At 43.7% G+C, this 24,823-nt stretch overlaps 1 protein-coding gene across 3 annotated transcripts in view; it reads left to right on the top strand.

The window, feature by feature from the left end:
- The first annotated feature begins 3,623 nt into the window (after positions 1 to 3,623).
- MACROD1 (mono-ADP ribosylhydrolase 1) overlaps positions 3,624 to 24,823 on the top strand; it is an 802,331-nt gene continuing 781,131 nt past the window's right edge. For all 3 annotated transcript variants that reach the window (XM_088480066.1, XM_088480064.1, XM_088480065.1), the window contains exons 1-2: positions 3,624 to 4,222; positions 5,507 to 5,608. In XM_088480066.1, coding sequence (XP_088336192.1) covers positions 3,784 to 4,222; positions 5,507 to 5,608 — 541 coding nt within the window. In that variant the 5' untranslated portion in view covers positions 3,624 to 3,783. The remainder of the gene's footprint in view (positions 4,223 to 5,506; positions 5,609 to 24,823) is intronic.

Below are 24,823 nucleotides of genomic sequence, written 5' to 3'. Positions count from 1 at the left end.
ACTATGGTATACTCAAGTGAAATTACAAGCATTTCATAAGTGTCAAAGGCTTTTATTGACAATTACATTAAGTTTATGCAGTCAATATTTGCAGTGTTGACCCTTCTTTTTTAAGACCTCTGCAATTCGCCCTGGCATGCTGTCAATCAACTTCTGGGCCACATACTGACTGATGGCTACCCATTCTTGCCTAATCAATGCTTGAAGTTTGTCAGAATTTGTGGGTTTTTGTTTGTCCACCCACCTCTTGAGGATTGACCACAAGTTCTCAATGGGATTAAGGTCTGGGGAGTTTCCTGGCCATGGACCCAAAATTTCGATGTTTTGTTCCCCAAGCCACTTAGTTATCACTTTTGCCTTATGGCAAGGTGCACCATCATGCGGAAAGGGGCATTGTTCGTCACCAAACTGTTCTTGGATGGTTGGGAGAAGTTGCTCTTGGAAGATGTTCTGGTACCATTCTTTATTCATGGCTGTGTTCTTAGGCAAAATTGTGAGTGATCCCACTCCCTTGGCTGAGAAGCAACCCCACACATGAATGGTCTCAGGTTGGCATGACACAAGACAAAGACTTTTGGAGGATGGCCTGGTGTCAAGAAGGGCAGCAAAGAAGCCACTTCTCTCCAGGAAAAACATCAGGGACAGACTGATATTCTGCAAAAGGTACAGGGATTCGACTGCTGAGGACTGGGGTAAAGTTATTTTCTCTGATGAATCCCCTTTCAGATTGTTTGGGGCATCTGGAAAAGCGCTTGTTCAGAGAAGGAAAGATGAGCGCTACCATCAGTCCTGTGTCATGCCAACAGTAAAGCATCCTGAGACCATTCATGTGTGGGGTTGCTTCTCAGCCAAGGGAGTGGGCGTGCTCACAATTTTGCCTAAGAACACAGCCATGAATAAAGAATGGTACCAAAACATCATCCAAGAGCAACTTCTCCCAACCATCCAAGAACAGTTTGGTGATGAACAATGCCTTTTCCAGCATGATGGAGCACCTTGCCATAAGGCAGTGATTCCCAACCTCGGTCCTCAAGGCACACTAACAGTCTTGGTTTTAGTGATATCCTTGATTGTGCACAAAAGGTTAAATCAAAATAACTGAAGTACTAATTAAGTCACTTGTGCTCAAGTATGGCTATCCTTAACACCTGGACTGTTAGTGTGCCTTGAGAACCATGGTTGGGAACCCCTGCCATAAGGCAAAAGTGATAACTAAGTGGCTCGGGAAACAAAACATCGAAATTTTGGGTCTATGGCCAGGAAACTCCCTGTCACAAGCCGCCGCACTGCCAATGCTGTGCAGGGTGACTGCCGGGAAAGCGTTCGCTGAAGTCTCCTCCTTCCTCCTGTTTGGATCTGTGATTAGCAGCATATTGTTTGCAGTTCCAGTCCTGGTTGCTGCTGAGCCTCTGCACTAATTACTGCCTGTCTGTGTTCACTATCAGATGCACACTGATTGATTCTCCTGTCTGAACACAGCCCAGGTGCTCAATAATCTGTCATTAGGGAGACTTGCTCTGGTTGGGCCCTGTTCCTGTTAAATTCCAGCCAGCCCTTCACTCCATGCCGGTGATAGTGTTCCACGTGTTTCTGGTTCCAGTGTGGTCTCCTGTTTTCAGTTGAGTTACCTATGACTAGTCAGCCCCATTGTACCAGCCGCTTGTGTCATCTAGGCGGCATGGTCTGCCATAAGTATTACCAGCCCTTTGTGTCACCTAGGCAGCTCGGTCTGCATTCCTGTCTCCTGCTGTTTGTGCCATCCAGGCGGCACGGGTGCACCTCAGCGTCCTGAGTACGCAATCTTGTGTACTATTGCTGGTGTCTTCCCGGCGGCACTAAGCGTCCCGAGTACGCAATCTTGTGTACGATCGCTGGTGTCATCCCGGCGGCACTATGCGCACTTCAGAGTCCAGAGTACACTACCCAGTGTACATCCGCTGGTGTCATCCCGGTGGCACTCAGCGCACCCCAGCATCTCCTTGCCAAGTTCATTGAGCCCTCAAGGCTGCTGCACAGCCTGGAGGCTGCCTCACAGCCTTGAGCTGCAACTCATTTCAATGACTGTTAGTACTGGCCCTCAGGCCACAACCAACCCAGAGGCTGCTACCGGCCCAAAGGCCGCACCTCATCGTACTGGCCCTCAGGCCACAACCAGCCCAGAGGCTGCTACTGGCCCAAAGGCCGCATCTCATCTTACTGGCCCACAGGCCTCAGCAAACCAGGTTACTCCAGCCCTCGAGGCTGCTTCTGGCCCAAAGGCCACACCTCACCCTACTGGCCCATAGGCCACAGCCAATCAGTTATCTTCAGCCCTCAAGGCTGCTACACAGCCGCATCAAGCCAAGGTATACCGGCCCTCAAGGCATATTTGCCTACTCTCCTGGGACAGACTCTCCTACTCTGTCGGGAGCCTCCCGAAAATCGGGTGCCGCTCCCAACACCCCGCAAGACTAGGCAAGTCCCCCTGAATGGATGCTGGCACCCCGCTAGCCCCCGCGCCAGCCGCAAAAGTGGGCGGTGCAGGGGTGTGATGACGCGATTCGCGCTGAATTATGTCATCGTAGCACCACCCCCTGCCTTATAATGCCAGTAATATTGGCATTATAAAGTGGGGGTCAGGGCCACTATGACGCAGTCGCATCGGCACGCCCCCGCTCCGCCTATTTAACCCGCCCCCATCCTCCCTGCTGGATGGAGTTGCCAGCCCCCTCCCGGATTCCCCTGCCGAAATTTCAGCAAGTATGCCTCAAGTCCATAGCGGAACTAATACCCAATTATCTGACCTGAGCCTTAACACTCTCCAGACCTTAATCCCATTGAGAATTTGTGGTCAATCCTCAAAAGGCGGGTGGACAAACAAAAAACCACAAATTCTAACAAACTCCAAGCATTGATTAGGCAAGAATGGGCGGCCATCAGTCAGTATGTGGCCCAGAATTTGATTGACAGCATGCCAGGGTGAATTGCAGGCCTTGAAAAAGAAGGGTCAATACTGCAAATATTGACTCTTTGCATAAACTTAATGTAATTGTCAATAAAAGCCATTGACACTTATGAAATGCTTGTAATTTCACTTCAGTATACCATAGTAACAGACCCTCCAACATGACTCGTTCCATTAGGTACAAAATACTCTGCTCCTGGAATTCCTTCTTAATGTATGATTGCAGTCACCTGTGGGGAAACACCTGTCATCAATTAACTAGTTCAACACAGGTGATTGCAATCATACATTAGGTGGAAAGTCCAGGAGCAGAGTGTTTTGTACCTAATGGAACGGGTCATGTTGGAGGGTTGGTAGTAACGTCTGACAAAAAGGTCTAAAAACACTGAAGCAGCAAACTTTGTGAAAACCAATAATTGTGTCATTCTCAAAACTTTTGGCCATGGTTGTAAATGTTTCAAATGTCACAAGTTGGGTTTAATATGAGTGAACACGGTGGCTGCATAAAGCATAATCTCAGTGCTTTTTATTGCAGTGAGAGGAGGGGTAAATCTCCAATGCTGGGGCTCCAAGAAAATGGCTTCCGGTACGTGATTTTGCAGACATTTCAGTACTAAAACCCTACTACCTAGAGTACTAGACCAATGATAGACGTTTAGCTCAGACGTCAGAGAAATGAACCGCATTTGCGTTCCAGACCCGTTTCCTGCTAGAGAGTCGGACTCCGAGACTCGAGTCGAGTTGCTGCCAGTAGTCACTTATAAGGAAGAACCTTTTGTCCGAGCTAATTATAATCTGCCGCCAGCAGTGTGTCCAGCCTGTGTGCTATATTTATCCACATGACTACTAGGGTGATCAGAGACCGCTGGGTGCTCAGCCCCTTGCTGCTCTATTCTGCCAGATCTGTGACAGCGGTCACCTGGGCTGCAACCCGCCACTTCGGGGTTTCTGCCTTCACTCGAGCTACGCCGCCCGTACCTCATCCCCAGTGCCCTAGAGCAGTGCAGCCGCCGCGGAGAAGCGCCCCTCTCCATAGCCCCCCGGCGTTCAGCTGCTTCTCGCCTATCACCGCCGCCCGCCAGCACTGTACCCGCAGGATTACCAGGGAAGGTGTTCTGCTCCCTCCTTGTAGTGCACCTCAGTCTGCGCTGCTGCGTATATATAGCGCTGCTCTGCGCTGGTTCATTTCAAGGCCATTGACTATTTCAGCTTGCACCATGGCTGCCAGTGGGAAGATTGACCTGAACTCTCCCTCCATCAGCTGGAAGGAGGCCAAAAGTGAGAACACAACACTGCACTTATGTCTAACACCGTCTGCTGTGACTCGTCCTAACACCTTGCCCTGCTTACATACAGTAGCATGACATTCTCCATTTTTATTCGGCGATGTTCTTGTTGGGGCAGAGTTGCTGTACATCCCTATTTACTAAAAAAAGAATAGTGGGATGGTCTCATTCAACTTGGATACCTTTGCTTATTAGTGACTTTTAGCCACTGGGAAATGCATGACTGCTAATACTTTGTATTTAATTCCAGGGACAGCCACAGTCAAGTGTATCTAATAGGTTATGTGGTGCAGATCTTGTAGTGCTACAGGGTCTATCATGAACTTTTCAGTGAACATGATTATAGTTGGTGAATTTTATATACACATTATTCAGGAACGTTGAGACAATAAGGAACTGTGTCTATAGATACAGTCTAAAATAAATCTGTGCTGTACAGTCAATATTAAACATTTCCTGAGACAAATCTTTAAAAAATTGGGACTGAAAGATTAGCTGCTATTAAATTGTTATTCCCCTTGTCAGCCAAATCATTATGAGAATGAAAAAAATGTATGGCCTTTTTTTTGTTTGGCCAGAATCATTGTTTGCATTTGTTACATCCTCATAGAATTCTCCCAATGCTGAGAAGGTTTTGATACCTGTGTATAATATCGCTATGGAGAAGAAGTTAAAGAGAATTATCATGTGAAGTAGAGTTTCTTCCCCTTTGGGAACTATACCATATTGTAGATGTAATATTACTCTTGCTCCACACTCTGCTGCTATTGGTCACTATCACAGAGTTCATCGCTCGGAAAAGAGCTCGAGGTCATGTAATTGATTCAAATCAATCTGGTTATTAGGGATGTTGTTGGTACAGTTGAATGAGGCCAGAAGGTGACCTGTGTGGGAGTTCATCATCTTACCACACTATTATCACCGAAAGGGATCCGTCTGCCCGGTACAAGTGTTCAGGCTGAGCTGCAGGATCCCAGTGCATGTGGCCATCATAAAGGAATACATTGCTTATGTATTACTTTCACAGATATGAATAAACATTTTATTTTTTGTTTGGCTTGGTCTCTTTTGAGTGATCTGGTAAATAACTGACCTGGCCCCGTACACATGGGCTTTGGGAGATAACACCTGTTTTATTAAGTCAAAACCTTGTACCTCGTCCTCACTTCTAACAGTGTTTTAAAGCATGTACTCAACGCCCACCTACATAATATTATATTAAAAAGTGAAGGAGTGTTATTAATATTAATGTTATTTTTTTCTTGTCTATACATAGATTACCTAAAGGGCCTCAACAGCAAGCAGAGGAGGGAGCATTACGCTGTGAAAGATTTTATCAAAATTAAGGAGATTCCAACATGGAAAGATACTGCAAAAAGTGAGAGACAAATGTCTAATCTAATGCACATATGCTTAATAATGACATGTTATGTAAGATATATACAAGTCTCTGCGATTTAACGAATTTTAGTTATATTAGACTTAACAGAGTTAAGCTGATTGGGGGAAGAGCATTTTGAAAATTTCAGCAAATAAAAGTATGTGATTTAGGGCAGCTTTGGTTGTAGTTTGCAGTACAATCACTGTATTACTTTACGGCGCTATGGACAACTTGTGGCGCCCGATAAACAAAAGATAACACTAGGATGCTACACCTCTTCTCGCAATGCAGTTTTGCTGTGACAGGCTGGTAGTAGTGATGGATGAATACAAACACTGTTGCATATAATCCTCTCCAAGGGTTTTCTTGGTAAGGCCACTTACATAGGATGTTCTTTGTCAGCGCTGGATCACTTGCTCTATAAATCTGCTGGTTGTGGCAGTGCCTTAGGTGTCTGCCATGTAAGTGACTTTTACCAGAGGTCTCATTCTCCAAGATTTTTTTATATTCTCCATAAGGAACGTTGTTTGGAATTTTTCATAAGTTATCTCCTTGTACTAGTGAGGCTGTATAGTTCAAAATTGACCACAAATGCAGAAGTGCCAGGAGTGCTTTTATTTTTTAAACAATAATCCCTGTGATCTCATCAAGGACGCTTGGCTGAAAAGTAGGCCAAAGTAGTTGCATGGTGGAGTACAAGTACTTATATCATACAAAGCATTATAAAGAGATCCATGTCTTGGACTTAATAATAACTGCTTTTTGTCTTGACGTTGTTGACTGTGTTATAGTGTAGCACTGCGTAGGGACGGCATTGAACATCCATATTTAGCAATCGATGTCTGATGGGTTTTTTTCCCCATCGAAGGTGAGTGAATGATGTTTCCCCACCATCCCTGGTTATGTTCCGATGTTAGTTCATTTAACTTCCTGATGTGTTCTGAAGGACGATGTCCTCTTAGAGAATGCTTTGACAGCCCCTGCATACCCCTACCGAGTTGGCACTCCACTGTGTTACTCACTATCCTGCGTCAGTAAGCAGTTGCAGTGTTTTGTATACACATCTCCAACACGCTAGCGTCTTGTTGATCCATAAGCAAATTTTACATAGACATGCAAGTGGCATGTTAGCCTAGAGGATGCCAGAACCTCATTAGTGGCTTCTGGACTCAGCAGGATACCTCACAACATACATTAGTAGTTGCGTGCCTGGGTTGCATCCTGGTGCTCTGGTTCTGATGTTCTTTACCAAGTTTGAAGTTGTGTACACCCATAAACATGAGTCTGTTGAATATCGGTGTGAGTGACTTGCTGGTGTACCTCTTCAGTACTCCAACTTTGCAGGTGATTCAGAGGTGCACACAGCTGCAGTAACGTTGCAACTGCTACTGCATCTTTATGTTTATGCCACAACTAATGGGCATCCTATTGAGACACTCACTGGCAGCGATGCAAATCCGCCCATGTGCATACAAAGACGCACTATTAACGGATCATCGGACATTGCACCTGCCTATGGCAGCCCAAGGGACCAAGGCTGCTGTTGTCATTTTTTTTAAGAATTCATTTATGCACAATACTGTGCAAGAGTTTTAGACAGATGTGTAAAAAATGCTGCAAAGTAAGAATGCTTTCAATAATAGAAGTGTTAATAATTTATTTTTTAGCAATTAACAAAATGCAAAGCGATGAACAGAAGAGAAATTTAATTCAAATCCATATTTGGTGTGACCACTCTTTGCCTTCAAAACAGCATCAGTTCTTCTAAGTACACTTGCGCAAAGTCAGGGATTTTGTAGGATTATGGTCAGGTGTTCGATTAGCCAATCATACCAAACAGGTAATAATGATCATCATTTTCATATGTAGGTTGAAACAGAGTCATTAACTGAAACAGAAACAGCTGTGTAGGAGGCTTTAAACTGGAACTGCCAAACTCTGCTACAAAAGTGAGGTTGTGGAAGACCGTTTCAGGTCATACACCATGGCAGACTGAGCACAGCAACAAGACACAAGGTAATTATACTGCATCAGCAAGGTCTCTCCCAGGCAAAGATTTCAAAGCAGACTGGGGTTTCAAGATGTGCTGCTCAATCTATTTTGAAGAAGCATCAAAGAAACGGGGCAACGTTAAGGACCGTAGACGCAGTGGTCGGCCAAGGAAACAGTGCATCAGATGACACATCATGCTTACTTCCTTTCCAAATCGAAAGATATGGAGCAGTGCCATCAGTGTGGCCCAGGTACACCAATCTACTGTTCGGAGAAGTCTGGCCAGAAGCGGTCTTCACAAAAGAATTGCGACCAAAAAGCCATACCTTCGATGTGGAAACAAAGCCAATTGAATCAGCTATGCACGAAAACATAGGAACTGGGGTGCAGAAAAATGGCAGCAGGTGCTCTGGACTGATGAGTCAAAATGTGAAATATTTGACTGTAACAGAAGGCAGTTTGTTCGCCAATGGGCTGGAGAGCAGTACAATGATGAGTGTCTGCAGGCAATAGTGAAGCATGGTGAAGGTTCCTTGCAAGTTTGGGGCTGCATTTCAGCAAATGGAGTTGGGGATTTGGTCAGGATTAATGGTGTCCTCAATGCTGAGAAAAACAGGCAGGTACATTTCCATCATTTAATACCATCATGGAGGCATCTGATTGGCTCCAAATGTATTCTGGAGCTGGACAATGACCCCAGACATACAGCCAATGTCATTAAGAACTATCTTCAGCGTAAAGAAGAACAAGGAGTCCTGGAAGTGATGATATGGCCCCCACAGAGCCCTGATCTCAACATCATCGAGTCTGTCTGGGATTACATGAAGAGACAGAAGGATTTGAGCAAGTCTACACCCACAGAAGATCTGTGGTTAGTTCTCCAAGATGTTTGGAGCAACCTCTCTGCAGAGTTCCTTCAAAAACTGTAGGCAAAGGGTGGTCATTTAGATCTCTCTTCTGTTCATTCACTTTGCATTTTGTTAGTTGATAAAAATAAACTACTTATCACTTCTATTTTTGAAAGCATTCTTACTTTGCTGCGTTTTTTTCACACCTTCCTAAAACTTTTGCACAGTACTGTATTTCATAAATGACTCCAAAGTTTTCAGTCACAAACATCATCGTTTTGCAGCTGCTCTTTACCTGCCATTGATGGTAATATCAATGTTAGTGCTTCAATGCCCCATCCCTACCACCACGTTACCACTTCTCACATGTATTATTTTTAATTAGATTAACCACTTTTTTGTATGTTTTATTTTCCTTGCTCTTGTCTTTATTTTATTGTGTAACTGACATTTTTTTGTTCTCACATCCAGTCCACATTGAATCAGTTAATGGCAGAGTGTTCATTCTAGCACCCTGCACCTGTCACAACTGGTGCAGTTCCACTTTCTTGCCTGTCACTCGATGCTCTGATGCTTCTAGCACGCTCTAGTCTGTATCTCAGCAGTTTGTCGCATCAGAAAGCGACACCCTAGGCAGCAAAGCGTAACTGCATGGGTTGTGACAGGTGTAGGGTGCTAGAATGAACACTAGCAGAGTCTAATGAATAGCTAGTGTCACTCCTGTAAAAAAAAAAAAAAAAAAAATAGAAAAAATGATTATTAAAAAGAAAGGTATAGCACTGTTTTGTACATATAACTTACTGAACCTGAGTACAGTATACATATGTGGCTAGGTCTGGGATTGCTCCAAGTATGTAAATAATAACAAATAATAAATATTGTAGAATTAAAGAAAACTATATTTGTGTGATTTTTGTCTGTGTTTTTTTGTCTGTAATAATAGAAAGATTAGATTAGGCTAGCAAATGAAAAGTTACTGTTAGCAGGAAAAAAAAAATGTATTCGGGCAACTAAATGAAAGAGTTGTTACTGACAGAATTGGAACATGGCAAAAATGTGAAAGTACAAAGCTGATAAAGACCCTTACTAAGCGCTCCCAATGGGTGCTACCTTATTTATACAAAAAGTGCCACCTAATCAAAAAGTATCTATGTTCCTCAAAAACAGTATTAACAGTGGTGCTCTAATATACATACACAAAATTAAAAACTCCTGTTACTATGGAAACAAGTTTCTACAAATATAACATTTGAATATTCTCATATATGTGTGTGTATTAGGGGCGAGCGGGTTCGGATTTCTGAAATCCGAACCCCCCCGAGCCTCCCGATCCGAGGCCGATCCGAGTCAGGCTCGACTTTTCCCGCCTGACTCGGATCTGAAATCGAGGCAAAATGTCATCATACCGCCTTCCGGGTCTCGCGGGTTTTGGATCCTATATAAGGTACCCGCGTCGGCGCCATTTTCTCACTCGGCTGTGGACAGTGAAGAGGGAGGGTGGGAGTTAGGGCTGGCTGGGCTGTGTAGTGTAGTGTTGTAGTGTAGTGTAGTGCAGTGTAGTGCTGTGCTGCTGTTGTCCATAGGGGCTGTGTCCACTACTTCAAAGTCCATAGGGGCTGGCTGGACTGTGTTCTGCAGTCAGTTGTCCATAGGGGCTGTATCCACTCCAAAGTCCTGTGCAGTGTCCCAGTCCTAAAGGGGTGCTGTAGTGTTGTCCAGGGGGTGCTCTGTCCGTCAGGGGTGCTCCCCCCAAGTGCTAAAAAAAATATATTTTTTCTGTGTTTGTGAATTGTGTGCACTGTGGCCGCACGTGCATCAACAAAGTAGTGCCAAGCGTGCGCCTGTGTCCCATAAGTAAAGGGCCGGCTGGATTGACCGCTAAAGGGTGCTGTAACCCCCAAAGGGCATTCCAAACAAAATAAAAAAATATTTTCTGTGTTTGTGAATTGTGTGCACTGTAGCCGCACATGCATCAACAAAGGAGCAGCGCCAAGCGTCCCATAAGTAAAGAGCAGGCTGGCTCATTTCTTAAAGGGTGGTGTAACCCACAAAGTGCACTACTCTCCAGCAAAAATAAAAAAATATTTTCTGTGTTTGTGTGCGCCTTAGCCGCACGTATATATCAATATAACATAAATGGAGGACCAAACTTTCTCCGATAAAAAATAAAATAGGGAAAGATCAAGAACCACTTCCTCCTAGTGCTGTTGCTGCTTCTGGGAGTTGTTCATCATCCCAGAGAGGAAGTAGGAACACCACTACTTTTACTAAACAGTTGACCCTCCAACAGTCCTTTGCGAGGAGGATGAAGTACGACAGCAGTCATCCTGAAGCAAAACGTATAACTGAGGCCTTGACTGCTATGTTGGTGTTAGACGTGCGTCCGGTATCCGCCATTAGTGCAGTGGGATTTAGACAATTGATGGAGGTAGTGTGTCCCCGGTTCCAAATCCCGTCTAGATTCCACCTGCATCCTCAAAGCAGCAGCGACAAGCGTGCATCTGTCTGTTAAAGGGTGGTGTAACCCTCAAAGTGCGCTCCACAAACAATAAAAAAATTCTTTTTTTTTTTCTGTCTTTGTGAAATGTGTGGGCTGTAGCCGCACCTGCATCCTTAAAGCAGCAGCGACAAGCGTGCGTCTGTCTGTTAAAGGGTGGTGTAACCCTCAAAGTGTGCTCCACAAACAATAAAAATATTCTTCTTTTTTTTTCCTGTCTTTGTGAATTGTGTGGGCTGTAGGCGCACCTGCATCCTCAAAGCAGCAGCAACAAGCGTGCGTCTGTCTGTTAAAGGATTACATCGGTGACAGCATCCAAGTAGGCATGTCAGACAGTCCGTACATGTACTGGCAGGAAAAAGAGGCAATTTGGAGGCCCCTGTACAAACTGGCTCTATTTTACCTGAGTTGCCCCCCCTCCAGTGTGCACTCCGAAAGAGTGTTTAGTGCAGCCGGGAACCTTGTCAGCTAAAGGCGTAGGAGGTTGCTTCCACAAAATGTGGAGAAGATGATGTTCATAAAAATGAATTATCAACTTTTCCAGGGAGACCAGCCTCCAGACCGTACAGAGGGACCTGTGGTGGTGGATTCCAGCGGGGACGAATTAATACTCTGTGAGGATGAGGATGTACACAACACTGAAGAGGGTGAGGAATCGGTGAATGAGTAGGATGAGGACGACATCTTGCCTCCATAGAGCCAGTTTGTGCAGGGCCAGATTAATTGCCAGCTTGTTTTGTGGGGGCCCAAACGAATCAATCATTTCAGCCACAGTCGTGTGGCAGACCCTGGCGCTGAAATGATTGGTTTGTTAAAGTGTGCATGTCCTGTTTATACAACATGTGGGTGGGAGGGCCCACGGACAATTCCATCTTGCACCTCTTTTTTTTTCTTTGCATTATGTACTGTTTGGGGCCTAGTTTTTCAAACTGCCATCCTGTCCGCCACTGCAGTGTCACTCCTAGATGGGCCACGTGTTTGTGCCGCCCACTCGTGTAACCTTTTGGACATAAAAACACTATTGTGAGGTGTTCAGAATAGACTTGAAATGAGTGGAAATTAAGGATATTGAGGTTAATAATAGCATAGGAGCAGAAAAACACACAAATTCTGTGATTTTAGCTGTTTTTATGCTTTTTTTAAAAAAAAATACAGATCCAAAACACAAAACCCAGAACCCAAAACACCGAAGGGTGGTTTTGGCAAAATCAATCCAGATCCAAAACACGAACAAAGATACAAAACCAAAACACAAAACACGAAAAGTGGCCGGTGCACACCCCTAGTGTGTATGTATGTATTTCATATATATATATATATTAGGGATGTGCAGGCTCGGATAGGTTCGAGTTTGCACGTGGAGTTCGGATTTTTCCCTCCAAAAAAACGGAACTCAGAACGAGGCAAAACGTCATCTTACATGGACGAACATCATCATTCCTGGACAAAAGACCAGGAATGATGATGTTCGTCCATCATTATCCTTCTGTGAATAGGTATCAAATCCTTTGGGAATGAAGTGCAGTGTAGTGTGGAATCCAATTAATAAATAATGAACAACATATATAAAGAAGGAAAGGAAAAAAATGCATTTGAGTGTAGTTTATTGTGTAACAATGGGGGCGGAAAGGAGAAGCGTTGAGTACGGACCACCAAGACCTCTGTAACAGAGATTCCCATTGGAGACTGGTGGTTTGCAACCATCAGTGTTTCCGATTCCCATCTGAATCTGTGATTGTGATGGTTGCCTACCATGGCATGCTTCTGTCCTATTCTCATCTGATGGCTGCTGACAAGCATTCTGCTGCTGATAATGCACACCAGTTAACCAGAGATGTTTAAGCTATCGAATGTTTTCTATGTGTTGGCTACTGTACATGCCATGGCAAAGCAGATTGCGATGGCAGTGACACCAACACCTATGCATTGGCCACCTGTGATGACTGTACTAGCAATGTGCTTTCTGGAAAAAAAAAATTCTACTGCTCAGGTTTTGCTTGTTTGTGGCTGCTTTCTGTGAAACGTTTTATAATAATCGATCTAGGAATTGTGTTTGTGTTTAGTTCTTCTGATATTACTACTTTGGTAAATCACCAATCACACAAACGTGTTTCTTTGCTTTTCATGTAGATCATTATTAATAGCACGGTAACACCTAACTTGCCAGAGAAAATTTTATATATGCAAATTAGTCTAGTTAATTTCATGAACTTATGTAAATGCTGAAAGTGCAGCTTTTAAACAACAATTATTGTAATGTCTGGCTGAATCTGAGCACAAGCATCAGCACTTCGTTGTTGCAGATAATGATCTTGTATCTTCACAGCATAAACACGTTCCTTCAGGTAACCTCAGAGAAAGAAATCCAACAGAGTTACATCGGGGATCTTGGTGGCCACTGGACTGGACCTCTATGGCCAATCCACCTTTGGGGAAACTGCACATAAGCATATTCCCTGACAATGAGTCCATATTGAGGTGGGGCACCATCTTGCTGGAAGAAATTAGGATATGACCCATCCTCTGATAACAATGAAGGAAAAATCTCTTCATCTAACAACCTCTTGTAAAGTGCTGCTCTTAATGTTCCATCAATGAAGAATGGTCCACAATATGGGTACCCTACAAACCACATAATACCAACTATTTTGCAGAGGCTACAACCCTACAGGTATCTATCCAGGGAGGGTTTGTCTCTGACCAGTACATATGGTTCTGATTATTTACCTCACCACTGACAAAGAAATTTGCCTCATCACTAAACAATACCTGGTGTGGAAAATGAGGGTTTGTTGAAGTTGCCGTGTTACCCAGTGTGCAAACTCCACCCGATGGTCTGGGTCATCCTCGGTCAGGTGTTGCAACATCTGAACCTTGTAGGGGTGCCATTTATGTGTAGGCAAAATTCTCAATTGGTCGTACGACTAACCACACATTCACGAGACAGACGACAAGTGCTACATTGTGGGCTATTTGATAATGATGCCAGCACAACAGTTGTTGTGGCTTCATCAATAACCGTTTTTGGTCAACCACTTTTGGTTTCTCTGCAACTGATCCGGTTTCTTTAAGTTTGGCAACTGCACTGTGAGTAGTGGGTGGCGTCGGTTGAACTAATTTATTTATTTTATTTATTACCAGTTATTTATATAACGCACACGTATTCTGCAGCGCTTTACAGGGAATATTTGGCCATTCACATCAGTCCCTGCCCCAGTGGAGCTTACACTCTATGTTCCCTATCACATGCGCGCACACATTATTGATACCTTTTAATCGCTATACCTAAATGTCGCTATTTATTGCTGCAAGTCGCATAAGAAATAAATGCTTTCAAATCCAATTGTGGCTCCAAAGCACAAAAAGTTATATTATTCAAGGAAAAGTATAACGCGCTGTGATCTAGACAATTAGCGCAAAAAGCAAGTGAATAAAAAGGTACAAGCCGATACATACGCGTGCGCCCTGATCCCAGTATACAGTCATCAATCCAGAAGCCTACGGTCATCCAAGGAGAATGGCTGTATACTATAATCAGAACTCAGGTTATATACCTTACAGAGTTCAGCTCTAACAAAGAAACTAGTTGACAGATTTCCATTGGTTCTTGCTCCTAGACATTCTGGTACGATGCAGGTCATAGGTCAGTTCATATAGTGTCACTAGTGGTATGTCCCAGTTCCTCAGAAGTTGCTTTGTGTGGTTTTTCCACTGGTTTAAACTAGCCAAAGACACTACATACAGAGGTATACATTCTAATCACTAATTCCCTATAATTCATAACTTGCGGACGCATGATGCGATCTCCTTGCCGATAGAACCGGAGATCTGCGAATAAACAGGGATTTAGAATGGTACCAAACATGACTTGTCTACTAGTTTCTGTACCTTAAATATCATATACATTACATTTCACAACATAAGCGTTTGCTAATAAAACCTCTAATAAGCTTAATGTGAGGGAACCTTTTTATAAGTGCGTGCATGTATGAGTGTGAGAATATTGTGTAATTTCGCTAGTATGCGTTGTGCATCTATGTGTTTTGTGCTTATCTATAGGCTTTGATGTACAGCGCAAGTGTGCGTTGTGCGTATTGTATATTTTATATGTATTATCTAATGTGCGTTTAGGTTTTGATTGGACTTTCAACAATATGCAGTAGCATAGACTCACAACGCTAATAACCAAGTATGGGGTCGTACACAATGGTATATTGTGCTGACGACGCAAAATGGCGTCGTTAGAGGCGATGCAAAATGGCGGTAACAGATATTAATTTAAAAGATTTGGTCTCAGCCAATCATCTGGCTTCGACAACATACACACACACATACACACGAGGGTTAATTTTGTGTTGGGAGCCAATTAACCTACCAGTATATATTTTTGGAGTGTGGGAGGAAACCCATGCAAGCACAGGGAGGATATACAAACTCCACACAGGTAGGGCCGTGATGGGAATCGAACCCATGACCTCAGTGCTGTGAGGCACTAATGCTAACCATTACACTGTCTGTGTGCAAAATCATGTGTGCTTCATTCTCCAGATATCAAGACAATCTCAACACTGTTGTGTTAGTGCCATTCTCATTAATGTCACTACCTGCAAAAGAGAACTAAGGCCCTGATTCAGAGCCGTTCGTTAGAGGCAGTACGCTCGTTGCTTTCCGATGTTGAGTAACCGCGCATGCGTCGGTGTTACACTGCGCATGTGCGTTCGGCAGATTGCGAGGCTTTTTTGTCTCGTTCGTCAAATAGCGTACAGGAAGTGACATGTCAAATGTGATTGACAGAACAGGCCGTTTTTGGGTGTTGACGGGGGTGGAGATGGAAAAACGCAGGCGTGGCGAGGCGTTTTTGGGGCGTACATACATTAACAAATGCGAACGTCAAATGTGTTCGTACAAACTCATACGTCACTGGATGATCCTCTTTCCCTTCAAAATGCTCGCACAGCTTAGGGGCTGGATAACTCGACCACAGTGGCGATGGCCTTCTCCTCCGTCCCGGCACTCCACGATGTTGCATCGATTAATCACGGCTTGTCAGAAACTCAATTAGTGTTGGATTGAAAACCGGCTTGGTATGTGTTTGGAAAGCAGTTTTTTTGGATAGCACAAAACCGAACGCAGGTGGAAATCATAGCTGCTAATGTCAGGATTACACAATCAATTAGCGTACATTTGTGGTGGTGTATTTTTCCCGCAATGTGTTCGTTTTTGGACTATTGTAACAATAATGTCATCATGTTTAGGTTTGGTCCCTCATTTTGTGTTTGCAAGGTGTTTTTTACTCCTTAGGTAATGTTTTAAACGTTCCTTAACGTGCACTTTTTTTTACAATGTGTAATTTTTTTTTTTTTTTAACGTTGTTGGCTTGTGGGCCCGGATTAAAAGTAACCCATTTTGTCAATAATGTCAGAATACAAAGTCGTACATTTCTGGGAAATTTATTTGTATCCACCCATAAAAAAAAACACATATTGAACTCCAACATTTTGGGCAGTGTTCCACAATATTTATTAATTGTGCAAACAATAATTTTTGAATAAACGTAAATGTAAAAATTAAAAACAATTCACAAGAAAGGAGAGGGAAGTTTTGGCCAGAAAGGAATATGAGGCAAGCACAGAAGGAGTGTGGGAAAAGTAGCCAATGGTGTCACCGTTTTTTCGCCCGTTTGGCTGGGGGAGGGAGGGCGCCAGACCGGGTCCGGGATGTCATTGGGCTGGCCTGTCCAGAGGCAGATGTTGTGGCCTCTGGACTAGGCACAGGGCTAGGCACATTTGGAGGATTGGCTGATGTTGTGCCAGAGGTGGAGGATCCTGATGTTCCGGCAGGAAGGGAGGTCGGCTCCACCATGTGCTGGCGAACGAGCTGCTCCAGGGCAGTGGCGATGCGGATATTTTCCGCCCGGGCCTGACCAATGGTCACGTTGGCCGCAGCATTTTGCTCCAGGGCCTCAGCCACCCGTACCAGACTGGCGTCCATCCTCTGCAGAATCTCCGTATGGAAATCCGATTTAAAATTGAGTTCTGTGAGGAGGGACACTGCCTGCGAGGGGGATTGCCCTGGACTGGCTTCTGCAGGGTCCTCAGCCGGATGTACTGGTTCCTCCCCTGCAGAGCCAGCAGAAATTCTGCGGCCAAGGCTCCCCTCTGGAGCAGACTCATCCGCCTGTGTCTCTGTTGGAAAAATGAGAAAAGACTCACATTAGAATCGACATATTGGCACAATAACATTTCACAGTTGGTGACATCACAACATTTACCTGGGACAACATGAGGAGCCGCAAAGTCTGGCATGTCCGTATCCATGTTGGACACGCCAAACACCTCCACAGGCTGCACACACCCCTGTGCCAGCTCTTCTAAATCAGTAAACTCCAATGACACAGGGGTGGGACCTCCACCTGTCCCCCTTGCATGCCTAGCCCTGTGTGCCATTTTTTGTTTCAGGCGATATTTGAAGTCTTGCCATCTGTGGGTTAAATTGGAACCATTACTTTTTATTTGATTTGGTTTTTGGTTTTAGGGTGGTCAAGTGTTTACTTACCGCCGTTTGACATCCCGGGCTAGACGGACATAATCACCCACCCTATTGACATCCACGGCTACCTCTTCCCACATTCTCCACTTCTGGCTTGCACTCATATTCCTGTCTGCCTGTGGCAGGATGTCCACACACTTCTGAATCAAAACCTCCATCTCCTTTCTTGTGAATTGTGGCTGCCTTTTCTTTTTGTTAGCTTTGCCCGGAATACTGGGCCCAGCAGCCTCTTCTATGTCATCCTCCTCACCTATTTGGGGTAATTTGAAGAAATCTCAACTTCCCAACTTGCACAATAATATGTTTTTAATTAATCATTGAGTCAAAATGCATGAAATACTTACCGCGTGACTGTTGTCCATTGTTTTCCTGGTCTGTATCCATGTGTGTTGTTCAAACTAGAAATACACCAGAATTGTGTTTTTGTCTCGTGACGTATTTATACATGCGTCCTTATTTTGCGGCCGCATCATTGATTGTGCGTTCCTCTGATCCTTCCTTAATTTGGGCGGGAAACAAAACACTATTTATGGGTTGGGGCATCTCGACTCGAGGTGGCGTTTATTGAATGTTGGAGGTTACGTTGGTTGGAGTTGATTGTTGGCTGGTGTAGGAGATTGCGTTTATTGTTTTTTTTGGGGGGGGGTTAGCGGTTTTCCTTGGTTTTCCGTTCCTTTTTTTTCACTTTTGGTTTTTTGGCTCGTTTCCAGTTTTGGTAAGTTTGGGGAAGTATAACTTCGGCTCAATTTGTCTCTCATTGTGGTGTCGATTTTTCTAATAAGTTTTTTCCCTCATTTCATCTCTCTTAGGTTTTTTTTTGGCTCTGCCCCAAAGACATTTTGGTCCGGTTTCTTAGATATTAGCTCTTGGTAAGTTCATGTGTTAAATTTTTTCGGAAATGTTCTTGTTTGTCTGTACGCAACTTTGGTTGGCCTTCCACATGTAACGTTGTTTTTTGCCAAATCGAACTCTGTGTTGTTTGATCTTATTTTTTGCGGAGTTATTGTGCCCTGTATTTGCGAACTAATTAGCGCATTTTAAGTGCTTGCTATTGTGCCCTGTATTTGCGAACTAATTAGCGCATTTTTACTACTTGCTATTGTGCCCTGTATTTACGAACTAATTAGCGCATTTTTACTACTTGCTAATGTGCCCTGTATTTGCGAACTAATTAGCGCATTTTTACTACTTGCTATTGTGCCCTGTATTTGCGAACTAATTAGCGCATTTTTACTACTTGCTATTGTGCCCTGTATTTGCAAACTAATTAGCGCATTTTTACTACTTGCTATTGTGCCCTGTATTTTGCGAACTAATTAGCGCATTGTGAAATGTGTATTCATCCCTTAATAATGTTTTGTTCCGCCTGGAGCATTGGTTGATTACATTTGGCCTCTATTTGACGTAGTGTGTGTAACGTCGTTTTGCTCTTGGCCCAAATGTGTGTGTGTCCCCTTTTATGTTTTGTGTTGCTTAAATTTGTGATAATGACATGGCCAGCATAAAATGATGTATATTTTTGATGTTATTATTTGCAGTTACAACATATCATGACAATACCTCGGCATGTAAGCATCAATGGATGGTATTTGAAAGCAAAGTTGCATGTATTTTTATTGGGTGTTGTAAAAAGGCAGACCTTCTAATGTTGTCATTTCAGGTTGATTTGGGTCGGATTGTTCTGGCCCTGCTCCCGGAAGCCGACCAACCTCAATCTCGTCCCAGGCGTAGGCATCGTAGGCGTGCAAGGCCCCAGATATTTCGAACACGTGTCACCCTTTTTGGAATGCCAGATGATGAGGTTTTAAGACGATACCGTCTTCCTCCAAAAATCATCATAGACACTCTCTCATTAATAGAGAGTGATCTTGAGCGGCAAATTGACAGTCCTACAGCAATTCCACCACTTACGCAATTAATGGCGGTGTTACATTTCTGTGCCTCAGGATCGTTCCAAACAACGGTGGGAATAGTGGCGGGCATCTCACAATCCTCCTTTTCCCGGATCCTGAGGGCAGTGATGGAGGCACTTTTCAAGCACCTCCATCATTTTATTCAAATGCCTTTGGATATGGGTGCCCTTAGTGTGGCCAAGGCCAATTTTTACCAAATAGCTGGCTTCCCACACATCATAGGGGTTGTGGATGGTACTCACATACCACTTCAGCCTCCAGCACGGCTGGAGGCAATATTTAGAAACCGTAAACACTATCACTCCCTCAATGTAATGGTGGTATGTGATGCCTCCCTCCAGATCCTGTCCCTGAATGCAAAATTACCAGGAAGTGCACATGACTCCTTCGTCATCCGGCAATCAGGGATATGGCACAAATTAACCAACCTACAAGCTGGTGATGCGTGGCTTCTGGGTAAGTGGAGACCTTTAGTACATAACAATGTTAAGCTTCATACAGAGTGAGCCTGATGTTGTCTTTTCGTTTTCACAGGAGACAGTGGCTACCCTTGCACGCCCTGGCTGCTCACTCCTTATTTGGCTCCCACACCAGGCCACAAAGTGAGTATAATTCCGCACTTACAGCCACCAGGCAAGTGGTGGAGCGCTGTATTGGCCTTTTAAAAGGCCGATTCAGATGCCTCCACCGCTCTGGTGGCGAACTCATGTATTTGCCGGATATGGTTTCGAAAATTGTGGTCCTGTGTGGGATATTTCACAACATCGCCATAAGGAGTGGTGTCCCAATGCAGCCAGAGGATGCCTTACCTGAGGATGGCCCCCCCGAGGTTGGTCGGAGGTCAGTATGTGGGGGGGCCATACGCGATGATGTGGTGGCCAGATTTTTTAGGTAATTATTTGCAAAAAACCAGTGTTGATACCTAATGTGTTTGGGTTTGTTTGAGAGCATCTAATTTTTTGCTAATTTTTTTCACCCTCTTCTGTTTTTTGACATAATCTTTGGCCCTCCAACGATGACTACTTGCTACCCTTACAAAACCTGTATGTGGATATTTTGTGGCTATATTCTGGAACACTTATTGCCACGCCATATATGTGGAATCATGTTGGCATGGTCCTTCGTCAACCAGTTCTTGATTTTTTTTTTTTGATGTTTGTTTTTTGGTATGTGTTGTATTTGAGATTATCACTGTGTGTTTTGTTTGTGAGTGACCACTTTGAATTTTCAGTTATGTTGCTAATAAATGTTTTTAGAGTGAAATGTTGTCCCTTTTTTGTAACGTTACCACCAAGTGTAACCAGGTTCACACACGTCACATTTGACTAAGGGGTAATCCAGTACTGACGCCATTTGAGCAAAAATGAATCCTTTATTCAGGGTCCAAACCAACACCAAAAGGAAGCCTGTACAATCCTTTTGCTTCGTAATATTGCCCTAAGCTGCTTGCACACCAACTAGGAACCTGGGAAATGTAGAAATATCTAATTGTGACTACACCAAAAAAGGGAAATCAGATTTGTACTGTTAGGTGTTTCTTGTGGCTGTTTGACCAAAAAATACAACACACACTCTTATTGGCCCAAATTTGAAATCCTTGCAGGAACACTCTACTTATGTCAGGGTAAAGAATATGTGGTTGGGACAAAACGAATGAGCCAGAACGTAACTTCAAACAAAACAATTTATTTACAGAATGTAGAAAAAAAAAAAAACTACTCCCTAAGGAGGACCGACATACGGTCAAGGACCACCAGCACCCCGATGATAGTGCTGTGCATCTGGGCCACACAGCCGGATAAATTGGCCCGAAGCCTCTGTTCCTCTGTGGGTGAGAAAAATTGGGGGATTAATACAACAATAGTGAAACCACATTAAAAAACAATAAAAAAAAAAGAAAACATTTTAACAAAAATGCATTAAAAATCATCACACTAAAATGGTGTAGGGCAAAAATACAAGGCCTATGTCCAAATTCCGACAGGTGTGCTATGTGTATGTTGAAAACAGCAGTAACGGGTTACGGCAATCGGCCAAAACCACTTAATTTTTGTAAAAAAACACACAAAACAAAAAAGTTAGAAAAAAAAATACAAACAGTTTGTGTCGATAAAAAACAGCAAAATAAAACATACCGGAAGACCCAACGCCAGCTACAGAAGGCCCTCCATCGTCCTCCTCAGAGGTGGGTCCATTCCCCAAAGATCGGGGCGGTGTAATGACCGACTCCGGGGAGGGGGTCATTCGAAGAGGGGTGGTTGGAGGAGAGGGGGAATTAGGACGGAGGGGAAGGAGTCCAGAAAAATCTGGCGGAGGGTGTAGGAAGGCTGGGGAGGAGGGGGGAATAGGGGAAGGAGTGGAGTTGGAGTGTTGGCTGGGGGTGGGGGAGAGTGGCCGTGCTCGCCGTCTGGCGGGACGCTGACGGCGTAGTCTTCGCTGGGCCCCTAAAAGATGGGAAACAAATTGGGGTTAGTTCCAACACAAATCCGCAAAAAAACCCAATTTCAAATGCACCCCCAAAAACAAAAAAAAATAAAAATTGAGGAGAATGAATACATCTGAAAGACAGGGAAAACATGGCCATGCAGATAGGAGGAGAATGAATAAATATGAAAGACAGGGAAAACATGGCCATGCAGATAGGAGGAGAATGACTAAATATGAAAAACAGGGAAAACATGGCCATGCAGAGAGGAGGAGAATGAATAAATATGAAAGACAGGGAAAACATGGCCATGCAGATAGGAGGAGAATGAATAAATATGAAAGACAGGGAAAACATGGCCATGCAGAGAGGAGGAGAATGAATAAATATGAAAGACAGGGAAAACATGGCCATGCAGATAGGAGGAGAATGAATAAATATGAAAGACACGGAAAACATGGCCATGCAGAGAGGAGGAGAATGAATAAATATGAAAGACAGGGAAAACATGGCCATGCAGATAGGAGGAGAATGAATAAATATGAAAGACAGGGAAAACATGGCCATGCAGAGAGGAGGAGAATGAATAAATATGAAAGACAGGGAAAACATGGCCATGCAGATAGGAGGAGAATGAATAAATATGAAAGACACGGAAAACATGGCCATGCAGAGAGGAGGAGAATGAATAAATATGAAAGACAGGGAAAACATGGCCATGTAGTTAGGGCCACAAAGACAAACATGAAAACCACAATCCATTAAACTTACTCGCAGCGATCTGCATGCGAAAGCATGCCAGCAAGCGGGGCGTCCGCCGTTGCAGGTCCGACCACCTGCGCTCCAGCTGCCCGATATGGCGGCGTGAGCCGAAGGAGCGCAGGCGGGCCCGAACCTCCGCATATGCGGATCGTTTCTCGCGGTTGGTGATGGGTGGAGGCTGGCTGGTGATCCGCCGATCCATCACCTCCGTAAGCACCAGCAGCTCGCGCCTGGTGAATGCGGAGGCTCTCATGATGGCAATGGAGTTTTTCATAAAAATCATTTTTGATAAATTGCTCAAAAATTTTCTGATTGGCTAAAGTATTTAGGAAATTAACAGGAGCAATTCTATTGGTTAGTGTATGAGTCATGTGTTCGACAGGGCCAGAAATCTGTGGAGACTTATGATAGGCTTAATGCAGTGACATGCGTAAGCAAATTTACATAAAGAAATGAACTCCATGAAATATGCGGGGCGAAAAACAAATAGACCAATTATTTAATAGGGGTTAACATGTATTTTGACAAATAAAAGCGAATGTTTAAGCCGTACGTATTCTGCGGGTAAACACAAACACGGACATAAATAAAGTTTATTGCATTGTGTAAAAAAAAAAAAAAAACAATTAAGGTAATTGATATATTGATTGGCATGTTACGATTGAGGGAGGTAGGCAGAATAAACGAGCAGTTAATCGAAAAATGTCGCAGTCCAACTTCCGGGTAGTACTAGTGCGTGCATTCCCTTCCAACCACTTCGGGGATGTACGCTCGCTATTTGGCACGCTCGTTAGTTAGAGGAGGGGTCGCCGGAGTTTGGGGAGGATGTTTTGATGCGAACGAAAATACGAGCGTGTGCCTGAATTTAAATATTTTTTTACGTTCGCCTAACGTACGAACGGCCACTTGCGTCCGGGTCTGAATGAGGGCCTAAGTTAAAACTTGAGAATTAATAAAGGTACATTAAAACAAAGAACACAATTGTTTTTCTTATGAAATTCCACATCTGTTTGATATGTCACATGACTACCTTCCCAATTAAAAAATTAGAGTTGCATCCAAGATGACCAACTTAAAGATGGCTGCCATACTGGTAACATACCCTAAAAAGTTTCCCCCCACTACCATATCATATGTATAGACGCTGGATTAATATTTCCTTACTCATTTCCTTTTTATAAGGGTATTTTCACACTGATGGAGCACCATGTACTTTTGATTACAACTCTAAGTGTAGTCTTAACTTAATTAAATAAATTAACTTGTTGTTTTGGAGTTATCTCCTTTTTGTACAGTGAACTTTTACTGGGATTATGCTATTTTTTGTGTCACATGGTATGTCGCCTGGTCCTGGGGTCTTAGCCAAAGTGCAGTATTTTATCACTTGCAGCCACCATAATTCACCCCTGTTCTTAAAATAAATATGTTGATTGTGCTGCAGCTTTTTCACCTATACAGGATTGCAGTCACGGTGTATGAGTTTCCTACCTTTGTCCCCACATCTGCTTCCATACACTGATTATCTGGGCTATATAAGATTTTTTTCTACTTCTGCGAAGGCCGTGCAAGTAGTTACTCTGTATGTCACACATATACAGGCCCTTAGTGCCCTCCTACACCACTAAGGTATGGCTGAACCAATTTTGAAGCTGCGTCATAACTAGGGGTGTGCACCGGCCACTTTTCGTGTTTTGCTTTTGGATCTGGATCTTTCTTCGTGTTTTGGATCTGGATTGGTTTTGCCAAAACCACCCTTCCGTGTTTTGGGTTCTGGGTTTTGTGTTTTGGATCTGTATTTTTTTTAAAAAAAGCATAAAAACAGCTAAAATCACAGAATTTGTGGGTTTTTCTGCTCCTATGCTATTATTAACCTCAATAACCTTAATTTCCACTCATTTCCAGTCTATTCTGAACACCTCACACCTCACAATAGTGTTTTTATGTCCAAAAGGTTGCACCGAGGTAGCTGGATGACTATGCTAAGAGATACGAGTGGGCGGCACAAACACGTGGCCCATCTAGGAGTGGCACTGCAGTGGCAGACAGGATGGCAGTTTGAAAAACTAGGCCCCAAACTGTACATAATGCAAAGAAAAAAAAGAGGTGCAAGATGGAATTGTCCTTGGGCCCTCCCACCCACCCTTATGTTGTATAAACAGGACATGCACACTTTAACAAACCAATAATTTCAGCGCCAGGGTCTGCCACACGACTGTGGCTGAAATG

This window comes from Taudactylus pleione, unplaced genomic scaffold, assembly GCF_031769625.1.
Source record: "Taudactylus pleione unplaced genomic scaffold, aTauple2 ptg000250l, whole genome shotgun sequence".
In the NCBI taxonomy this organism is placed as follows: domain Eukaryota; kingdom Metazoa; phylum Chordata; class Amphibia; order Anura; family Myobatrachidae; genus Taudactylus; species Taudactylus pleione.
Note: the sequence above shows the minus strand (reverse complement) of the source record. Positions and strands in the feature narration are given on the sequence as shown.